General features: G+C 49.5%; 1 protein-coding gene across 1 annotated transcript in view; it reads left to right on the forward strand.

The window, feature by feature from the left end:
- The window catches only part of AP1S3 (adaptor related protein complex 1 subunit sigma 3), a 110,753-nt gene that overhangs the window by 86,100 nt on the left and 6,532 nt on the right, over positions 1–18,121 (forward strand). The window contains exon 3 of the mRNA XM_063915897.1: positions 2,692–2,800. Within this exon, the coding sequence (XP_063771967.1) occupies positions 2,692–2,800 (109 nt within the window). The remainder of the gene's footprint in view (positions 1–2,691; positions 2,801–18,121) is intronic.

The following is an 18,121-nucleotide window of genomic DNA, read 5'->3' on the forward strand; positions in this document are numbered from 1 at the left end:
CAACAGTGGCTTACATAAACCGACAAGGCGGAACGAAGAGCAGAGTGGCAATGTCAGAGGTGACAAGAATACTCCTCTGGACAGAAAAGCACGCGTTAGTGCTGTCAGCCATCTTCATTCTGGGAGTAGACAACTGGGAAGCAGACTTCCTCAGCAGACACGATCTCCATCCAGGAGAGTGGGGACTCCATCCGGAGGTGTTCAAGGAAATAACAGATCTTTGGGGTTTACCCCAAATAGACATGATGGCCTCTCATCTCAACAAGAAGCTTCAACGTTATTGTTCCTGGTCGAGGGACCCATAGGCAGTGGCAGTGGACGCCCTGGTGTCTCCGTGGGTGTTCCAGTCAGTGTACGTGTTTCCACCACTCCCACTCATCCCAAGAATCCTAAAGCTCATAAGGAGAACAAGGGTTCAAGCAATCCTCATTGCCCCAGACTGGCCAAGAAGGGCTTGGTACGCGGACCTTCTGAATCTACTGCAAGAAGAGCCAAGGCCTCTTCCTCTTTGGGAGGACCTGCTGCAGCAGGGGCCGTTCGCCTATCAAGACTTACCGCGGCTACGTTTGACGGCATGGAAGTTGAGCGCCTGATTCTTGCTCGGAAGGGCATTACGAAGAAGGTTATTCCTACCCTCATACAGGCTAGGAAAGGGGTAACGTCTAAACATTACCATCGTATTTGGAAGAAATATGTCTCTTGGTGCGAGTCCAAGAAGTTTCCTACGGTGGAGTTTCAAGTGGGACGTTTCCTCCTCTTCCTGCAAGCAGGAGTGGATATGGGCCTGAGTTTGCATTCTGTGAAGGTCCAGATTTCAGCCCTATCCATTTTCTTTCAGAAACAATTGGCTGCCCTCCCTGAGGTTCAGACCTTTTTGAAGGAAGTTCTGCATATCCAACCTCCCTTTGTACCGCCTACAGCGCCTTGGGACCATAACGTGGTGTTGCAGTTCCTCCAGTCGGATTGGTTTGAACCTCTACAGGAGGTAGAGGTCAGTTTTCTTACATGGAAGGCGGTCATTTTGTTGGCCTTGGCTTCTGCTAGACGTGTGTCCGAGCTGGGGGCTTTATCCTGTAAAAGCCCTTACTTGATCTTCCACGAAGATAGAGCTGAGCTCCGGACTCGTCAGCAGTTTCTTCCGAAGGTTGTGTCGGCATTTCATATCAACCAAACTATTGTGGTGCCAGTGGCTACTGACTCCTCAATTACATCAAAGTCCTTGGATGTCGTAAGGGCTCTGAAGATATATGTGAAGAGAACTTCTCGTCATAGACAGTCTGACTCTCTGTTTATCCTCTATGATCCCAGGAAAATTGGGTGTCCTGCTTCTAAGCAGACTATTTCTCGCTGGATTAGGTTCACTATCCAGCACGCTTATTCTACGGCAGGGCTGCCGTGTCCAAAATCTGTTAAGGCCCATTCTACTCGTAAGGTGGGGTTTTCCTGGGCGGCTCCCCGTGGTGTCTCGGCAGTGCAACTTTGCCGAGCTGCAACTTGGTCTGGGTTGAACACGTTTGCAAAGTTTTACAAGTTCGATACTTTGGCCTCTGATGATCTGAAGTTCAGTCAATCAGTTCTGCAGGAGCCTCAGCGTTCTCCCTCCCGTTCTGGGAGCTTTGGTACATCCCCATGGTACTAATGTGGCCCCCATCATCCTCTAGGACGTAAGAGAAAATAGGATTTTGGTTACCTACCGGTAAATTCTTTTCATAAAGTCCGTAGAGGATGCTGGGCGCCCGCCCAGCGCTTCGTTCTCCTGCAAATGTTGTTTGGTTCAGTACAACTTCGTTTTAGTTGAATACTGCATTGTTACTTGGTAAGTAATGTTTCAGCTGTTGCTGAGTAGTTCAAGCTAGTTGACTTGATGTGCCTTGTATGTGTGAGCTGGTATGAATCTCACCACTATCTGTGTATAATCCTTCTCTCGAAGTATGTTGTCTCCTCGGGCACAGCTTCTAGACTGAGTCTGGTGGGAGGGCCATAGAGGGAGGAGCCAGCCCATACTCTCAAACTCTTAAAGTGCCAATGGCTCCTGGTGGACCCGTCTGTACCTCATGATACTAATGTGGACCCCAGCATCCTCTACGGACTACGAAAAAATTATTTACTGGTAGGTAACCAAAATCCTATTATTCCCAATAAATACTAAGCAATAGTTGTCTACTGTTAAAGACATTTCTAGGTACAGGCTGCATTCACTTGATTTTATTTTTTATAAATGTTTAGTTTAGAGATAGTTTAACACTATTTCTGTCTGCCCCTCTTGGGTTGAATGCTTGCCTGATGATAATATTTTGCAGGAACCTTTGAACAGTGCAACATTAAGGCTGGGCACTTGTGGGGCGATATGTCGTCCGATCTCTACGGGTTGGAGTGATGTATCAAACACACAGGCAGATTAGTACCTATGATTGTGCACTCCAGCCCACTGACATCGGGGTCGCCCCATCTGCTCTTCTGCCCATCAGATGGGTCGGCCCGGCGGCCGACAGCATGCAACTGAATGCGGTTAATGAACAATATGTTGCGCACTATATCGTTCTGTGTATGGGTGACGTATCATTACATCGGTTGTCCCGTCGGCGGCAATCCTTGTTGTTCTAATGTGTACCCAGTCTAAGCCATGGGAACCATGTACTGCATGTGCAGGAGGTTTGGAATGTAATGCCAGTCTCTCTTCTGTTGCTCTAGGTACGCCAGCCTGTACTTCTGCTGTGCCATTGATGATCAGGATAATGAGCTGCTTACTCTGGAGATCGTCCACCGACTTGTGGAACTACTGGATAAATACTTTGGAAATGTAAGTAATGGCAGGTTTAGGCAACTTCATGTATCCCATCAATTTAAAATGAAGCTTGCTCAGGTCATAACATTTTCTTCATACTTGTTTGTGACTAGAGGACTGATTCATACTTTCTTGTGAGCTAGAATCCTGATTCAGAGATGTACTAAAGGCATACTTGCCTACTTTTGAAAACTAGTTTCAGGGAGATTCCAGGCGGCAGTGGAATATGCCGTTGAGGGGCGTCTCTAGCTCCGCCCAGGGTGTGTCTAGCTCCACCCATGGGTGTATTTATTGCAATCATGGGTGTGTCCTGTAATTGCAGGTGAAAACTATAGTACTAAAAGCAGCAAAAGGCAGCATTATACCCAGCACTTTACATTATAACATTCCACCAAACTTGTTGAATACTCCAGGAGGGACATCTGTGCGTGCGCCGTAGGCGCGCACCCGGAATTAGGGACATGGCCTCGTTGATAAGGGTGTGGCCTCACAGGAAGTGCCACGATTACGAGCCATGCCTGTTTTTGTTACTATGGGAGCATGAACAGCGCTCTGTGAGCAGCTGGCCACGCCCTGTGTCCTCTCTGCCAACTGCCCCTCCCCCAACTGCGGGACACTGATGCCCGCGGGTGGGACAACGGTACAGTCAGTGAAAAAATGGGACTGTCCTGAGAAAATTAGGACAGCTGGGAGGTATGACATAAATAACATACACAGCACCCCTCGCCCATTTTACACCCAGTACCAGATTACACACAGTATACACAGCCCCCCATATTACACCCAGTACCACATTACACACAGCATACACAGCCACCCATATTACACCCAGTACCACATTACACACAGTATACACAGCCCCTATATTACACCCAGTACCACATTACACACAGCATACACAGCCCCCCATATTACACCCAGTACCACATTACACACCGCATACACAGCCCCCCATATTACACCCAGTACCACATTACACACAGTATACACAGCCCCTATATTACACCCAGTACCAGATTACACACAGTATACACAGCCCCCCATATTACACCCAGTACCACATTACACGCAGTATACACAGCCCCCATATTACACCCAGTACCACATTACACACAGCATACACAGCCCCCCATATTACACCCAGTACCACATTACACACAGTATACACAGCCCCCCATATTACACCCAGTACCAGATTACACACAGTATACACAGCCCCCATATTACACCCAGTACCAGATTACACACCGCATACACAGCCCCCCATATTACACCCAGTACCACATTACACACAATATACACAGCCCCTATATTACACCCAGTACCAGATTACACACAGTATACACAGCCCCCCATATTACACCCAGTACCACATTACACGCAGTATACACAGCCCCCATATTACACCCAGTACCACATTACACACACTATACACAGCCCCCCATATTACACCCAGTACCAGATTACACACAGTATACACAGCCCCCATATTACACCCAGTACCAGATTACACACCGCATACACAGCCCCCCATATTACACCCAGTACCACATTACACACAGTATACACAGCCCCCCATATTACACCCAGTACCAGATTACACACAGTATACACAGCCCCCCATATTACACCCAGTACCACATTACACACAGTATACACAGCCCCCCATATTACACCCAGTACCAGATTACACACAGTATACACAGCCCCCATATTACACCCAGTACCACATTACACGCAGTATACACAGCCCCCCATATTACACCCAGTACCAGATTACACACAGTATACACAGCCCCCATATTACACCCAGTACCACATTACACACAGCATACACAGCCCCCATATTACACCCAGTACCACATTACACGCAGTATACACAGCCCCCCATATTACACCCAGTACCACATTACACGCAGCATACACAGCCCCCCATATTACACCCAGTACCACATTACACGCAGCATACACAGCCCCCCATATTACACCCAGTACCACATTACACGCAGCATACACAGCCCCCCATATTACACCCAGTACCACATTACACACAGCATACACAGCCCCCCATATTACACCCAGTACCACATTACACACAGCATACACAGCCCCCCATATTACACCCAGTACCACATTACACACAGCATACACAGCCCCCATATTACACCCAGTACCACATTACACACAGCATACACAGCCCCCATTTCTCTAAACGTCCTAGTGGATGCTGGGGACTCCGACAGGACCATGGGGATTAGCGGCTCCGCAGGAGACAGGGCACAAAAATAAAGCTTTAGGATCAGGTGGTGTGCACTGGCTCCTCCCCCTATGACCCTCCTCCAAGCCTCAGTTAGGTTTTTGTGCCCGTCCGAGCAGGGTGCAATCTAGGTGGCTCTCTTAAGGAGCTGCTTAGAAAAAGTTTTAGGTTTTTTATTTTCAGTGAGTCCTGCTGGCAACAGGCTCACTGCATCGAGGGACTTAGGGGAGAGAAGTTCAACTCACCTGCGTGCAGGATGGATTGGCTTCTTAGGCTACTGGACACCATTAGCTCCAGAGGGAGTCGGAACACAGGTCTCACCCTGGGGTTCGTCCCGGAGCCGCGCCGCCGACCCCCCTTGCAGATGCTGAAGATTGAAGGTCCAGAAACCGGCGGCAGAAGGCTTTTCAGTCTTCATGAAGGTAGCGCACAGCACTGCAGCTGTGCGCCATTGTTGTCACGCACTTCACACCATTAGGTCACGGAGGGTGCAGGGCGCTGCTGGGGGCGCCCTGGGCAGCAATGTATAATACTTTTTATGGCTAAAAAAATACATCACATATAGCCCTTGAGGCTATATGGATGTATTTAACCCCTGCCAGATATCTCAAACTCCGGGAGAAAAGCCCGCCGGAATAGGGGGCAGGGCTTATTCTCCTCAGCACACAGCGCCATTTTCCTGCTCAGCTCCGCTGTGAGGAAGGCTCCCAGGACTCTCCCCTGCACTGCACTACAGAAACAGGGTAAAACAGAGAGGGGGGGCACTTTTTTTGGCGATATTTTATATATTTAAGCTGCTATAAGGATACAACACTTATATAAGGTTGTTCCCATATATATTATAGCGCTTGGGTGTGTGCTGGCAAACTCTCCCTCTGTCTCCCCAAAGGGCTAGTGGGGTCCTGTCTTCAATAGAGCATTCCCTGTGTGTCTGCTGTGTGTCGGTACGTGTGTGTCGACATGTATGAGGACGATGTTGGTGTGGAGGCAGAGCAATTGCCGATAATGGTGATGTCACCCCCCAGGGAGTCGACACCGGAATGGATGGCTTTGTTTATGGAATTACGTGATAATGTCAGCACATTACAAAAATCAGTTGACGACATGAGACGGCCGGAAAACCAGTTGGTACCTGCCCAGGCGTCTCAGACACCGTCAGGGGCTGTAAAACGCCCTTTACCTCAGTCGGTCGACACAGACCCAGACACGGACACTGAATCTAGTGTCGACGGTGAAGAAACAAACGTATTTTCAAGTAGGGCCACACGTTATATGATCACGGCAATGAAGGAGGCTTTGCATATCTCTGATACTGCAAGTACCACAAAAAGGGGTATTATCTGGGGGGTGAAAAAACTACCTGTAGTTTTTCCTGAATCAGAGGAATTAAATGATGTATGTGATGAAGCGTGGGTTAACCCAGATAGAAAAGTGCTAATTTCAAAAAAGTTATTGGCATTATACCCTTTCCCGCCAGAGGTTAGGGCGCGCTGGGAAACACCCCCTAAGGTGGATAAGGCGCTCACACGCTTATCAAAACAAGTGGCGTTACCGTCTCCTGATACGGCCGCCCTCAAGGATCCAGCTGATAGGAGGCTGGAAACTACCCTAAAAAGTATATACACACATACTGGTGTTATACTGCGACCAGCCATCGCCTCAGCCTGGATGTGCAGTGCTGGGGTGATCTGGTCGGATTCCCTGACTGAAAATATTGATACCCTGGATAGGGACAGTATTTTACAGACTTTAGAGCAATTAAAGGATGCTTTTCTTTATATGCGAGATGCTCAGAGGGATATTTGCACTCTGGCATCGAGAGTAAGTGCGATGTCCATATCTGCCAGAAGAAGTTTATGGACACGACAGTGGTCAGGTGATGCGGATTCCAAACGGCATATGGAAGTATTGCCGTATAAAGGGGAGGAATTATTTGGCGTCGGTCTATCGGATCTGGTGACCACGGCAACGGCCGGGAAATCCACCTTTTTACCTCAGACCCCCTCCCAACAAAAAAAAGACACCGTCTTTTCAGCCGCAGTCCTTTCGGTCCTATAAGAACAAGCGGGCAAAAGGACAGTCATATCTGCCCCGAGGCAGAGGAAAGGGTAAGAGAGGGCAGCAAGCAGCTCCTTCCCAGGAACAGAAGCCCTCCGCGGGTTCTGCAAAGCCCTCAGCATGACGCTGGGGCTTTACAAGCGGACTCAGAAACGGTGGGGGGTCGACTCAAGAATTTCAGCGCGCAGTGGGCTTGCTCACAGGTGGACCCCTGGATCCTGCAGATAATATCTCAGGGTTACAGGTTGGAATTCGAGAAGTCTCCCCCTCGCCGGTTCCTAAAGTCTGCTCTGCCAACGTCTCCCTCAGACAGGGCGACGGTATTGGAAGCCATTCACAAGCTGTATTCTCAGCAGGTGATAGTCAAGGTACCCCTCCTACAACAGGGAAAGGGGTATTATTCCACACTATTTGTGGTACCGAAGCCGGACGGCTCGGTAAGACCTATTCTAAATCTGAAATCTTTGAACCTGTACATACAAAAATTCAAGTTCAAGATGGAGTCACTCAGAGCAGTGATAGCGAATCTGGAAGAAGGGGACTTTATGGTGTCCCTGGACATCAAGGATGCTTACCTGCATGTCCCAATTTGCCCTTCACATCAAGGGTACCTCAGGTTCGTGGTGCAAAACTGTCATTATCAGTTTCAGACGCTGCCGTTTGGATTGTCCACGGCACCTCGGGTCTTTACCAAGGTAATGGCCGAAATGATGTTTCTTCTACGAAGAAAAGGCGTATTAATTATCCCTTACTTGGACGATCTCCTGATAAGGGCAAGGTCCAGAGAACAGCTGGAGGATGGAGTAGCACTAACCCAAGTAGTGCTGCAACAACACGGGTGGATTCTGAATTTCCCAAAATCTCAGTTGACCCCGACAACACGTCTGCTGTTCCTGGGAATGATTCTGGACACGGTTCAGAAAAAGGTGTTTCTTCCGGAGGAGAAAGCCAGGGAGTTATCCGAACTTGTCAGGAACCTCCTAAAACCAGGAAAAGTGTCTGTGCATCAATGCACAAGAGTCCTGGGAAAGATGGTGGCTTCTTACGAAGCAATCCCATTCGGCAGATTCCACGCACGAACTTTTCAGTGGGATCTGCTGGACAAATGGTCCGGATCGCATCTGCAGATGCATCAGCGGATAACCTTATCGCCACGGACAAGGGTGTCTCTTCTGTGGTGGTTACAGAGTGCTCATCTGTTACAAGGCCGCAGATTCGGCATACAGGACTGGGTCCTGGTGACCACGGATGCCAGTCTGAGAGGCTGGGGAGCGGTCACACAGGGAAGAAACTTCCAGGGAGTATGGTCAAGCCTGGAGATGTCTCTTCACATAAATATACTGGAGCTAAGAGCGATTTACAATGCTCTAAGCCTGGCAAAACCCCTGCTTCAGGGTCGGCCGGTGTTGATCCAGTCGGACAACATCACGGCAGTCGCCCACGTAAACAGACAGGGCGGCACAAGAAGCAGGAGAGCAATGGCAGAAGCTGCAAGGATTCTTCGCTGGGCGGAAGATCATGTGATAGCACTGTCAGCAGTGTTCATTCCGGGAGTGGACAACTGGGAAGCAGACTTCCTCAGCAGACACGATCTACACCCGGGAGAGTGGGGACTTCATCCAGAAGTCTTCCACATGATTGTGAACCGTTGGGAAAAACCAAAGGTGGATATGATGGCGTCTCGCCTCAACAAAAAACTGGACAGGTATTGCGCCAGGTCAAGAGACCCTCAGGCAATAGCTGTGGACGCTCTGGTAACACCGTGGGTGTTCCAGTCAGTGTATGTGTTTCCTCCTCTGCCTCTCATACCCAAAGTACTGAGAATTATACGGCAAAGGGGAGTAAGAACGATACTCGTGGCTCCGGATTGGCCAAGAAGAACTTGGTACCCGGAACTTCAGGAGATGCTCACGGAAAATCCGTGGCCTCTACCTCTAAGACGAGACCTGATTCAGCAGGGACCGTGTCTATTCCAAGACTTACCGCGGCTGCGTTTGACGGCGTGGCGGTTGAACGCCGAATTCTAAGGGAAAAAGGCATTCCGGAAGAGGTCATCCCTACACTGGTTAAAGCCAGGAAGGAGGTGACTGCACAACATTATCACCGCATTTGGAGAAAATATGTTGCGTGGTGCGAGGCCAGGAAGGCCCCCACGGAGGAATTTCAATTGGGTCGATTCCTACATTTCCTGCAAACAGGATTGTCTATGGGCCTCAAGTTGGGGTCCATTAAGGTTCAAATTTCGGCCCTGTCGATTTTCTTCCAGAAAGAATTGGCTTCAGTTCCTGAAGTCCAGACTTTTGTAAAAGGAGTACTACATATACAGCCCCCGATTGTGCCCCCAGTGGCTCCGTGGGACCTTAATGTAGTTTTGGATTTTCTCAAATCCCATTGGTTTGAGCCACTCAAATCGGCGGATTTGAAATATCTTACATGGAAAGTAACCATGCTACTGGCCCTGGCTTCAGCCAGGAGAGTGTCAGAATTGGCGGCTTTATCGTATAAAAGCCCATATCTGATTTTCCATTCGGACAGGGCAGAACTGCGGACGCGTCCTCATTTTCTGCCTAAGGTGGTGTCAGCGTTTCACCTGAACCAGCCTATTGTGGTGCCTGCGGCTACTAGCGATTTGGAGGATTCCAAGTTGCTGGACGTTGTCAGGGCATTGAAAATATATATTTCAAGGACGGCTGGAGTCAGAAAATCTGACTCGCTGTTTATACTGTATGCACCCAACAAGCTGGGTGCTCCTGCTTCTAAGCAGACGATTGCTCGTTGGATTTGTAGCACAATTCAACTTGCACATTCTGTGGCAGGCCTGCCACAGCCTAAATCTATCAAGGCCCATTCCACAAGGAAGGTGGGCTCATCCTGGGCGGCTGCCCGAGGGGTCTCGGCATTACAACTCTGCCGAGCAGCTACGTGGTCGGGGGAGAACACGTTTGTAAAATTCTACAAATTTGATACCCTGGCTAAAGAGGACCTGGAGTTCTCTCATTCGGTGCTGCAGAGTCATCCGCACTCTCCCGCCCGTTTGGGAGCTTTGGTATAATCCCCATGGTCCTGACGGAGTCCCCAGCATCCACTAGGACGTTTAGAGAAAATAAGATTTTACTTACCGATAAATCTATTTCTCGTAGTCCGTAGTGGATGCTGGGCGCCCATCCCAAGTGCGGATTGTCTGCATTACTTGTACATAGTTATTGTTACAAAAAAATCGGGTTATTCTTGTTGTGAGCCGTCTGTTCAGAGGCTCCTACGTTGTCATACTGTTAACTGGGTTCAGATCACAAGTTGTACGGTGTGATTGGTGTGGCTGGTATGAGTCTTACCCGGGATTCAATATCCTTCCTTATTGTGTACGCTCGTCCGGGCACAGTATCCTAACTGAGGCTTGGAGGAGGGTCATAGGGGGAGGAGCCAGTGCACACCACCTGATCCTAAAGCTTTATTTTTGTGCCCTGTCTCCTGCGGAGCCGCTAATCCCCATGGTCCTGACGGAGTCCCCAGCATCCACTACGGACTACGAGAAATAGATTTATCGGTAAGTAAAATCTTATTATTACACCCAGTACCACATTACACACAGCATACACAGCCCCCCATATTACACCCAGTACCACATTACACACAGCCCCTCCATATGGGATGTAATCATGTTACCGGCGGTCAGGATCACGACCGCTAGAAATCCCAACAGTTGGCATTCTGACTAACAGGGACTATTCCCACTCGTGGGTGTCCATGACACCCATAAAGTGGGAATAGAACCAGTGGTGAGCGCAGCGAGCCTGCGGCATGGCGAGTGCAGCGAGCCCACAAGGGGCTTTGTTGCACTCGTCCCTGCCGCCAGCAATCTGGCGTCTGGAATCCCAGCGTCATTATGCTGACAAATTGGGATCCCGACCGCTGGTCATCCGATCCCAACCCCCCCATATTACACCCAGCACATGACATTACACCCAGCACATGACATTATACACAGCACCCCCCATATTACACCCAGCACATGACATTATACACAGCAGCCCCATATTACACCCAGCACATGACATTATACACAGCACCCCCATATTACACCCAGCACATGACATTATACACAGCACCCCCATATTACACCCAGCACATGACATTATACACAGCCCCCCCATATTACACCCAGCACATGACATTATACACAGCCCCCCCATATTACACCCAGCACATGACATTATACACAGCCCCCCCCATATTACACCCAGCACATGACATTATACACAGCGCCCCCCATATTACATCCAGCACATGACATTATACACAGCCCCCCCATATTACACCCAGCACATGACATTATACACAGCCCCCCCATATTACACCCAGCACATGACATTACACACAGCACCCCCCATATTACACCCAGCACATGACATTACACACAGCCCCCCCATATTACACCCAGCACATGACATTATACACAGCACCCCCCATATTACACCCAGCACATTACACACAGCACCCCCCATATTACACCCAGCACATTACACACAGCCCCCCCATATTACACCCAGCACATGACATTACACACAGCCCCCCCATATTACACCCAGCACATGACATTACACACAGCCCCCCCATATTACACCAAGCACATGACATTACACACAGCCCCCCCATATTACACCCAGCACATGACATTATACACAGCACCCCCCATATTACACCCAGCACATGACATTACACACAGACCCCCCATATTACACCCAGCACATGACATTATACACAGCACCCCCCATATTACACCCAGCACATGACATTATACACAGCACCCCCCATATTACACCCAGCACATGACATTATACACAGCCCCCCCATATTACACCCAGCACATGACATTATACACAGCCCCCCATATTACACCAAGCACATGACATTACACACAGCCCCCCCATATTACACCCAGCACATGACATTATACACAGCACCCCCCATATTACACCCAGCACATGACATTACACACAGCACCCCCATATTACACCAAGCACATGACATTACACACAGCCCCCCCATATTACACCCAGCACATGACATTATACACAGCACCCCCCATATTACACCCAGCACATGACATTATACACAGCACCCCCCATATTACACCCAGCACATGACATTACACACAGCCCCCCCATATTACACCCAGCACATGACATTACACACAGCACCCCCCATATTACACCCAGCACATGACATTATACACAGCCCCCCATATTACACCAAGCACATGACATTACACACAGCCCCCCCATATTACACCTAGCACATGACATTATACACAGCACCCCCCATATTACACCCAGCACATGACATTATACACAGCGCCCCCATATTACATCCAGCACATGACATTATACACAGCGCCCCCCATATTACACCCTACACATGACATTATACACAGCCCCCCCATATTACATCCAGCACATGACATTATACACAGCCCCCCATATTACACCCAGCACATGACATTATACACAGCACCCCCCATATTACACCCAGCACATGACATTATACACAGCCCCCCCATATTACACCCAGCACATGACATTACACACAGCACCCCCATATTACACCCAGCACATGACATTACACACAGCCCCCCCATTTCTCTAACGTCCTAAGTGGATGCTGGGGACTCCGTAAGGACCATGGGGAATAGCGGCTCCGCAGGAGACTGGGCACAGCTTCACCACATGAAGATCGACAACCAATCAGAGCGAAGGAACCACAGATCAGGCTATTTATTTCTCTAACGTCCTAAGTGGATGCTGGGGACTCCGTAAGGACCATGGGGAATAGCGGCTCCGCAGGAGACTGGGCACATCTAAAGAAAGCTTTAGGACTATCTGGTGTGCACTGGCTCCTCCCCCTATGACCCTCCTCCAAGCCTCAGTTAGATCTCTGTGCCCGAACGAGAAGGGTGCACACTAGGGGCTCTCCTGAGCTTCTTAGTGAAAGTTTTAGTTTAGGTTTTTTATTTTCAGTGAGACCTGCTGGCAATAGGCTCACTGCATCGAGGGACTAAGGGGAGAAGAAGCGAACTCACCTGCGTGCAGAGTGGATTGGGCTTCTTAGGCTACTGGACATTAGCTCCAGAGGGACGATCACAGGCCCAGCTTGGATGGGTCCCAGAGCCGCGCCGCCGGCCCCCTTACAGAGCCAGAAGGCAGAAGAGGTCCGGAAAATCGGCGGCAGAAGACGTCCTGTCTTCAACAAGGTAGCGCACAGCACTGCAGCTGTGCGCCATTGCTCTCAGCACACTTCACACTCCGGTCACTGAGGGTGCAGGGCGCTGGGGGGGCGCCCTGAGACGCAATAATAAACACCTTGGATGGCAAAAAATGCATCACATATAGCTCCTGGGCTATATGGATGCATTTAACCCCTGCCAAAATACATAAAAAAACGGGAGATAAGGCAGCCGATAAGGGGGCGGAGCCTATCTCCTCAGCACACTGGCGCCATTTTCCCTCACAGCTCCGTTGGAGGGAAGCTCCCTGGGTCTCCCCTGCAGTCACTACACTACAGAAAGGGTTAAAAAAGAGAGGGGGGCACAAATTAGGCGCAGTATTAACTATACAGCAGCTATAAGGGGAAAAACACTTATATAAGGTTATCCCTGTATATATATTTATATAGCGCTCTGGTGTGTGCTGGCAAACTCTCCCTCTGTCTTCCCAAAGGGCTAGTGGGGTCCTGTCCTCTATCAGAGCATTCCCTGTGTGTGCGCTGTATGTCGGTACTTTTGTGTCGACATGTATGAGGAGAAAAATGATGTGGAGACGGAGCAGATTGCCTGTAATAGTGATGTCACCCCCTAGGGGGTCGACACCTGAGTGGATGAACTGTTGGAAGAAATTACGTGACAGTGTCAGCTCTGTATAAAAGACAGTGGTTGACATGAGACAGCCGGCTACTCAGCTTGTGCCTGTCCAGACGTCTCATAGGCCGTCAGGGGCTATAAAGCGCCCGTTACCTCAGATGGCAGACATAGACGCCGACACGGATACTGACTCCAGTGTCGACGGTGAAGAGACAAACGTGACTTCCAGTAGGGCCACTCGTTACATGATTGAGGCAATGAAAAATGTTTTACACATTTCTGATAATACGAGTACCACCAAAAAGGGGTATTATGTTCGGTGAGGAAAAACTACCTGTAGTTTTCCTGAATCTGAGAAATTAAATGAGGTGTGTGATGATGCGTGGGTTTCCCCCGATAACAACTGATAATTTCTAAAATGTTATTGGCATTCTATCCTTTCCCGCCAGAGGTTAGGGTGCGTTGGGAAACACCCCCTAGGGTGGATAAAGCGCTCACACGCTTGTAAGGGCTCTATCCTCTCCTGAGATGGCCGCCCTTAAGGATCCTGCTGATAGAAAGCAGGAGGGTATCCTAAAATGTATTTACACACATACTGGTGTTATACTGCGACCAGCAATCGCCTCAGCCTGGATGTGCAGTGCTGGGTTGGCGTGGTCGGATTCCCTGACTGAAAATATTGATACCCTAGATAGGGACAGTATATTTTTGCCTATAGAGCATTTGAAAGATGCATTTCTATATATGCGTGATGCACAGCGGAATATTTGCCGACTGGCATCAAGTCTAAGTGCGTTGTCCATTTCTACCAGTAGAGGGTTATGGACACGTCAGTGGTCAGGTGATGCGTATTCCAAACGGCATTTGGAAGTATTGCCTTATTAAGGGGAGGAGTTATTTGGGGTCGGTCTTTCAGACCTAGTGGCCACGGCAACAGCTGGGAAATCCACGTTTGTACCCCAGGTCGCCTCTCAACATGAGAAGACGCCGTATTATCAGGCGCAATCTTTTCGTGGATAAGCGGCCAAAAGGTTCCTCATTTCTGCCCCGTGACAGAGGGAGAGGAAAAAGGCTGCAGAAATCAGCCAGTTCCCAGGAACAGAAACCCTCTCCCGCCTCTGCCAAGCCCTCAGTATACGCTGGGGCTTTACAAGCAGAATCAGGCACGGTGGGGGGCCCGTCTCAATGAATTTCAGCGCGCAGTGGGCTCACTCGCAAGTAGACCCCTGGATCCTTCAGGTGATATCTCAGGGGTACAAATTAGAATTTGAGACGTCTCCCCCTCGCCGTTTCCTAAAGTCGGCTTTACCGATGTCTCCTTCTGACAGGGAGACAGTTTTGGAAGCCATTCACAAGCTGTATTCCCAGCAGGTGATAATCAAGATACCCCTCCTGCAACAGGGAACGGGGTATTATTCCACACTGTTGTGGTACCGAAGCCGGACGGCTCGGTGAGACCGATTCTAAATCTAAAATCTTTGAACACTTACATACAGAGGTTCAAATTCAAGATTGAGTCACTCAGAGCAGTGATTGCGAACCTGGAGGACTACATGATGTCTCGGGACATCAAGGATGCTTACCTTCATGTTAAAATTTACCCTTCTCACCAAGGGTACCTCAGGTTTATGGTACAGAACTGTCACTATCAGTTCAGACGCTGCCGTATGGATGGTCCACGGCACCCCGGGTCTTTACCAAGGTAATGGCCGAAATGATGATATTCCTTCAAAGGAAGGGAATTTTAGTTATCCCTTACTTGGACAATTCCCTGATAAGGGTAAGATCCAGGGAACAGTTGGAGGTCGGTGTAGCACTATCTCAGGTAGTGTTGCTGCAGCACGGTTGGATTCTCAATATTCCAAAATCGCAGCTGGTTCCGACGACTTGTCTTCTGTTCCTAGGGATGATCCTGGACACAGTCCAGAAAAAGGTGTTTCTCCCGGAGGAGAAAGCCAGGGAGTTATCCGAGCTAGTCAGGAACCTCCTAAAACCGAGCCAAGTCTCAGTGCATCAATGCACAAGGGTTCTGGGTAAAATAGTGGCTTCCTACGAAGCAATCCCATTCGGCAGATTCCACGCAAGAACTTTCCAGTGGGACCTGCTGGACAAATGGTCCGGGTCGCATCTTCAGATGCATCAGCGGATAACCCTGTCACCAAGGACAAGGGTGTCCCTCCTGTGGTGGTTGCAGAGTGCTCATCTTCTAGAGGGCCGCAGATTCGGCATTCAGGACTGGGTCCTGGTAACCACGGATGCCAGCCTGCAAGGCTGGGGAGCAGTCACACAGGGAAGGAATATCCAGGACTTATGGTCAAGCCTGGAGACATCACTTCATAAATATCCTGAAGCTAAGGGACATTTACAATGCTCTAAGCTTAGCAAGACCTCTGCTTCAAGGTCAGCCGGTGTTGATCCAGTCGGACAACATCACGGCAGTCACCCACATAAACAGGGTGGCACAAGAAGCAGGAGGGCAATGGCAGAAGCTGCAAGGATTCTTCGCTGGGCGGAAAATCATGTGATAGCACTGTCAGCAGTATTCATTCCGGGAGTGGACAACTGGGAAGCAGACTTCCTCAGCACGACCTCCACCCGGGAGAGTGGGGACTTCACCCAGAAGTCTTCCACATGATTATAAACCGTTGGGAAAAACTCGACAGGTATTGCGCCAGGTCCAGGAACCCTCAGGCAATAGCTGTAGACGCTCTGGTAACACCGTGGGTGTACCAGTCAGGGTATGTGTTCCCTCCTCTGCCTCTCATACCCAAGGTACTGAGATTGATAAGATGGAGAGGAGTAAGCACTATATTCGTGGCTCCGGATTGGCCAAGAAGGATTTGGTAACCGGAACTTCAAGAGATGCTCACGGAGGATCCGTGGCCTCTACCTCTAAGAAGGGACCTGCTCCAGCAAGGACCCTGTCTGTTCCAAGACTTACCGCGGCTACGTTTGACGGCATGGCGGTTGAACGCCGGATCCTGAAGGAAAAAGGTATTCCGGATGAAGTCATCCCTATCCTGATCAAAGCCAGGAAGGATGTTACCGCAAAAACATTATCACCGCAATTGGCGAAAATATGTTGCGTGGTGCGAGGCCAGTAAGGCCCGACGGTGGAAATTCAACTGGGTCGATTCTTACATTTCCTGCAAACAGGAGTGTCTATGGGCCTGAAATTGGGGTCCATTAAGGTTCAAATTTCGGCCCTGTCAATTTTCTTCCAAAAAGAACTAGCTTCAGTCCCTGAAGTTCAGACGTTTGTAAAAGGGGTACTGCATATACAGCCTCCTTTTGTGCCTCCAGTGGCACTTTGGGATCTCAATGTAGTTTTGGGTTCCAAAAGTCACATTGGTTTGAACCACTTAAATCTGTGGAGTTAAAATATCTCACATGGAAAGTGGTCATGCTGTTGGCCCTGGGCTGGGCCAGGCGCGTGTCAGAATTGGCGGCTTTATCCTGAAAAAGCCCTAATCTGATGTTCCATTCGGACAGGGCGGAATTGAGGATTCGTCCTCAGTTTCTCCCTAAGGTGGTTTCAGCGTTTCACCTGAACCAACCTATTTGTGGTGCCTGCGGCTACTAGGGACTTGGAGGACTCCAAGTTGCTAGACGTTGTCAGGGCCCTGAAAATATATGTTTCCAGGACGGCTGGAGTCAGGAAATCTGACTCGCTGTTTATCCTGTATGCACCCAACAAGCTGGGTGCTCCTGCTTCTATGCAGACTATTGCTCGTTGGATTTGTAGTACAATTCAGCTTGCACATTCTGTGGCAGGCCTGCCACAGCCAAAAATCTGTAAATGCCCACTCCACAAGGAAGGTGGGCTCATCTTGGGCGGCTGCCCGAGGGGGCTCGGCTTTACAACTTTGCCGAGCAGCTACTTGGTCAGGAGCAAATACGTTTGTAAAATTCTACAAAATTGATATCCTGGCTGAGGAGGACCTGGAGTTCTCTCATTTGGTGCTGCAGAGTCATCCGCACTCTCCCGCCCGTTTGGGAGCTTTGGTATAATCCCCATGGTCCTTACGGAGTCCCCAGCATCCACTTAGGACGTTAGAGAAAATAAGAATTTACTTACCGATAATTCTATTTCTCATAGTCCGTAGTGGATGCTGGGCGCCCATCCCAAGTGCGGATTGTCTGCAATACTTGTACATAGTTATTGTTA

This window comes from Pseudophryne corroboree, chromosome 4 (genome assembly GCF_028390025.1).
Source record: "Pseudophryne corroboree isolate aPseCor3 chromosome 4, aPseCor3.hap2, whole genome shotgun sequence".
NCBI classification, from domain to species: Eukaryota; Metazoa; Chordata; class Amphibia; order Anura; family Myobatrachidae; genus Pseudophryne; species Pseudophryne corroboree.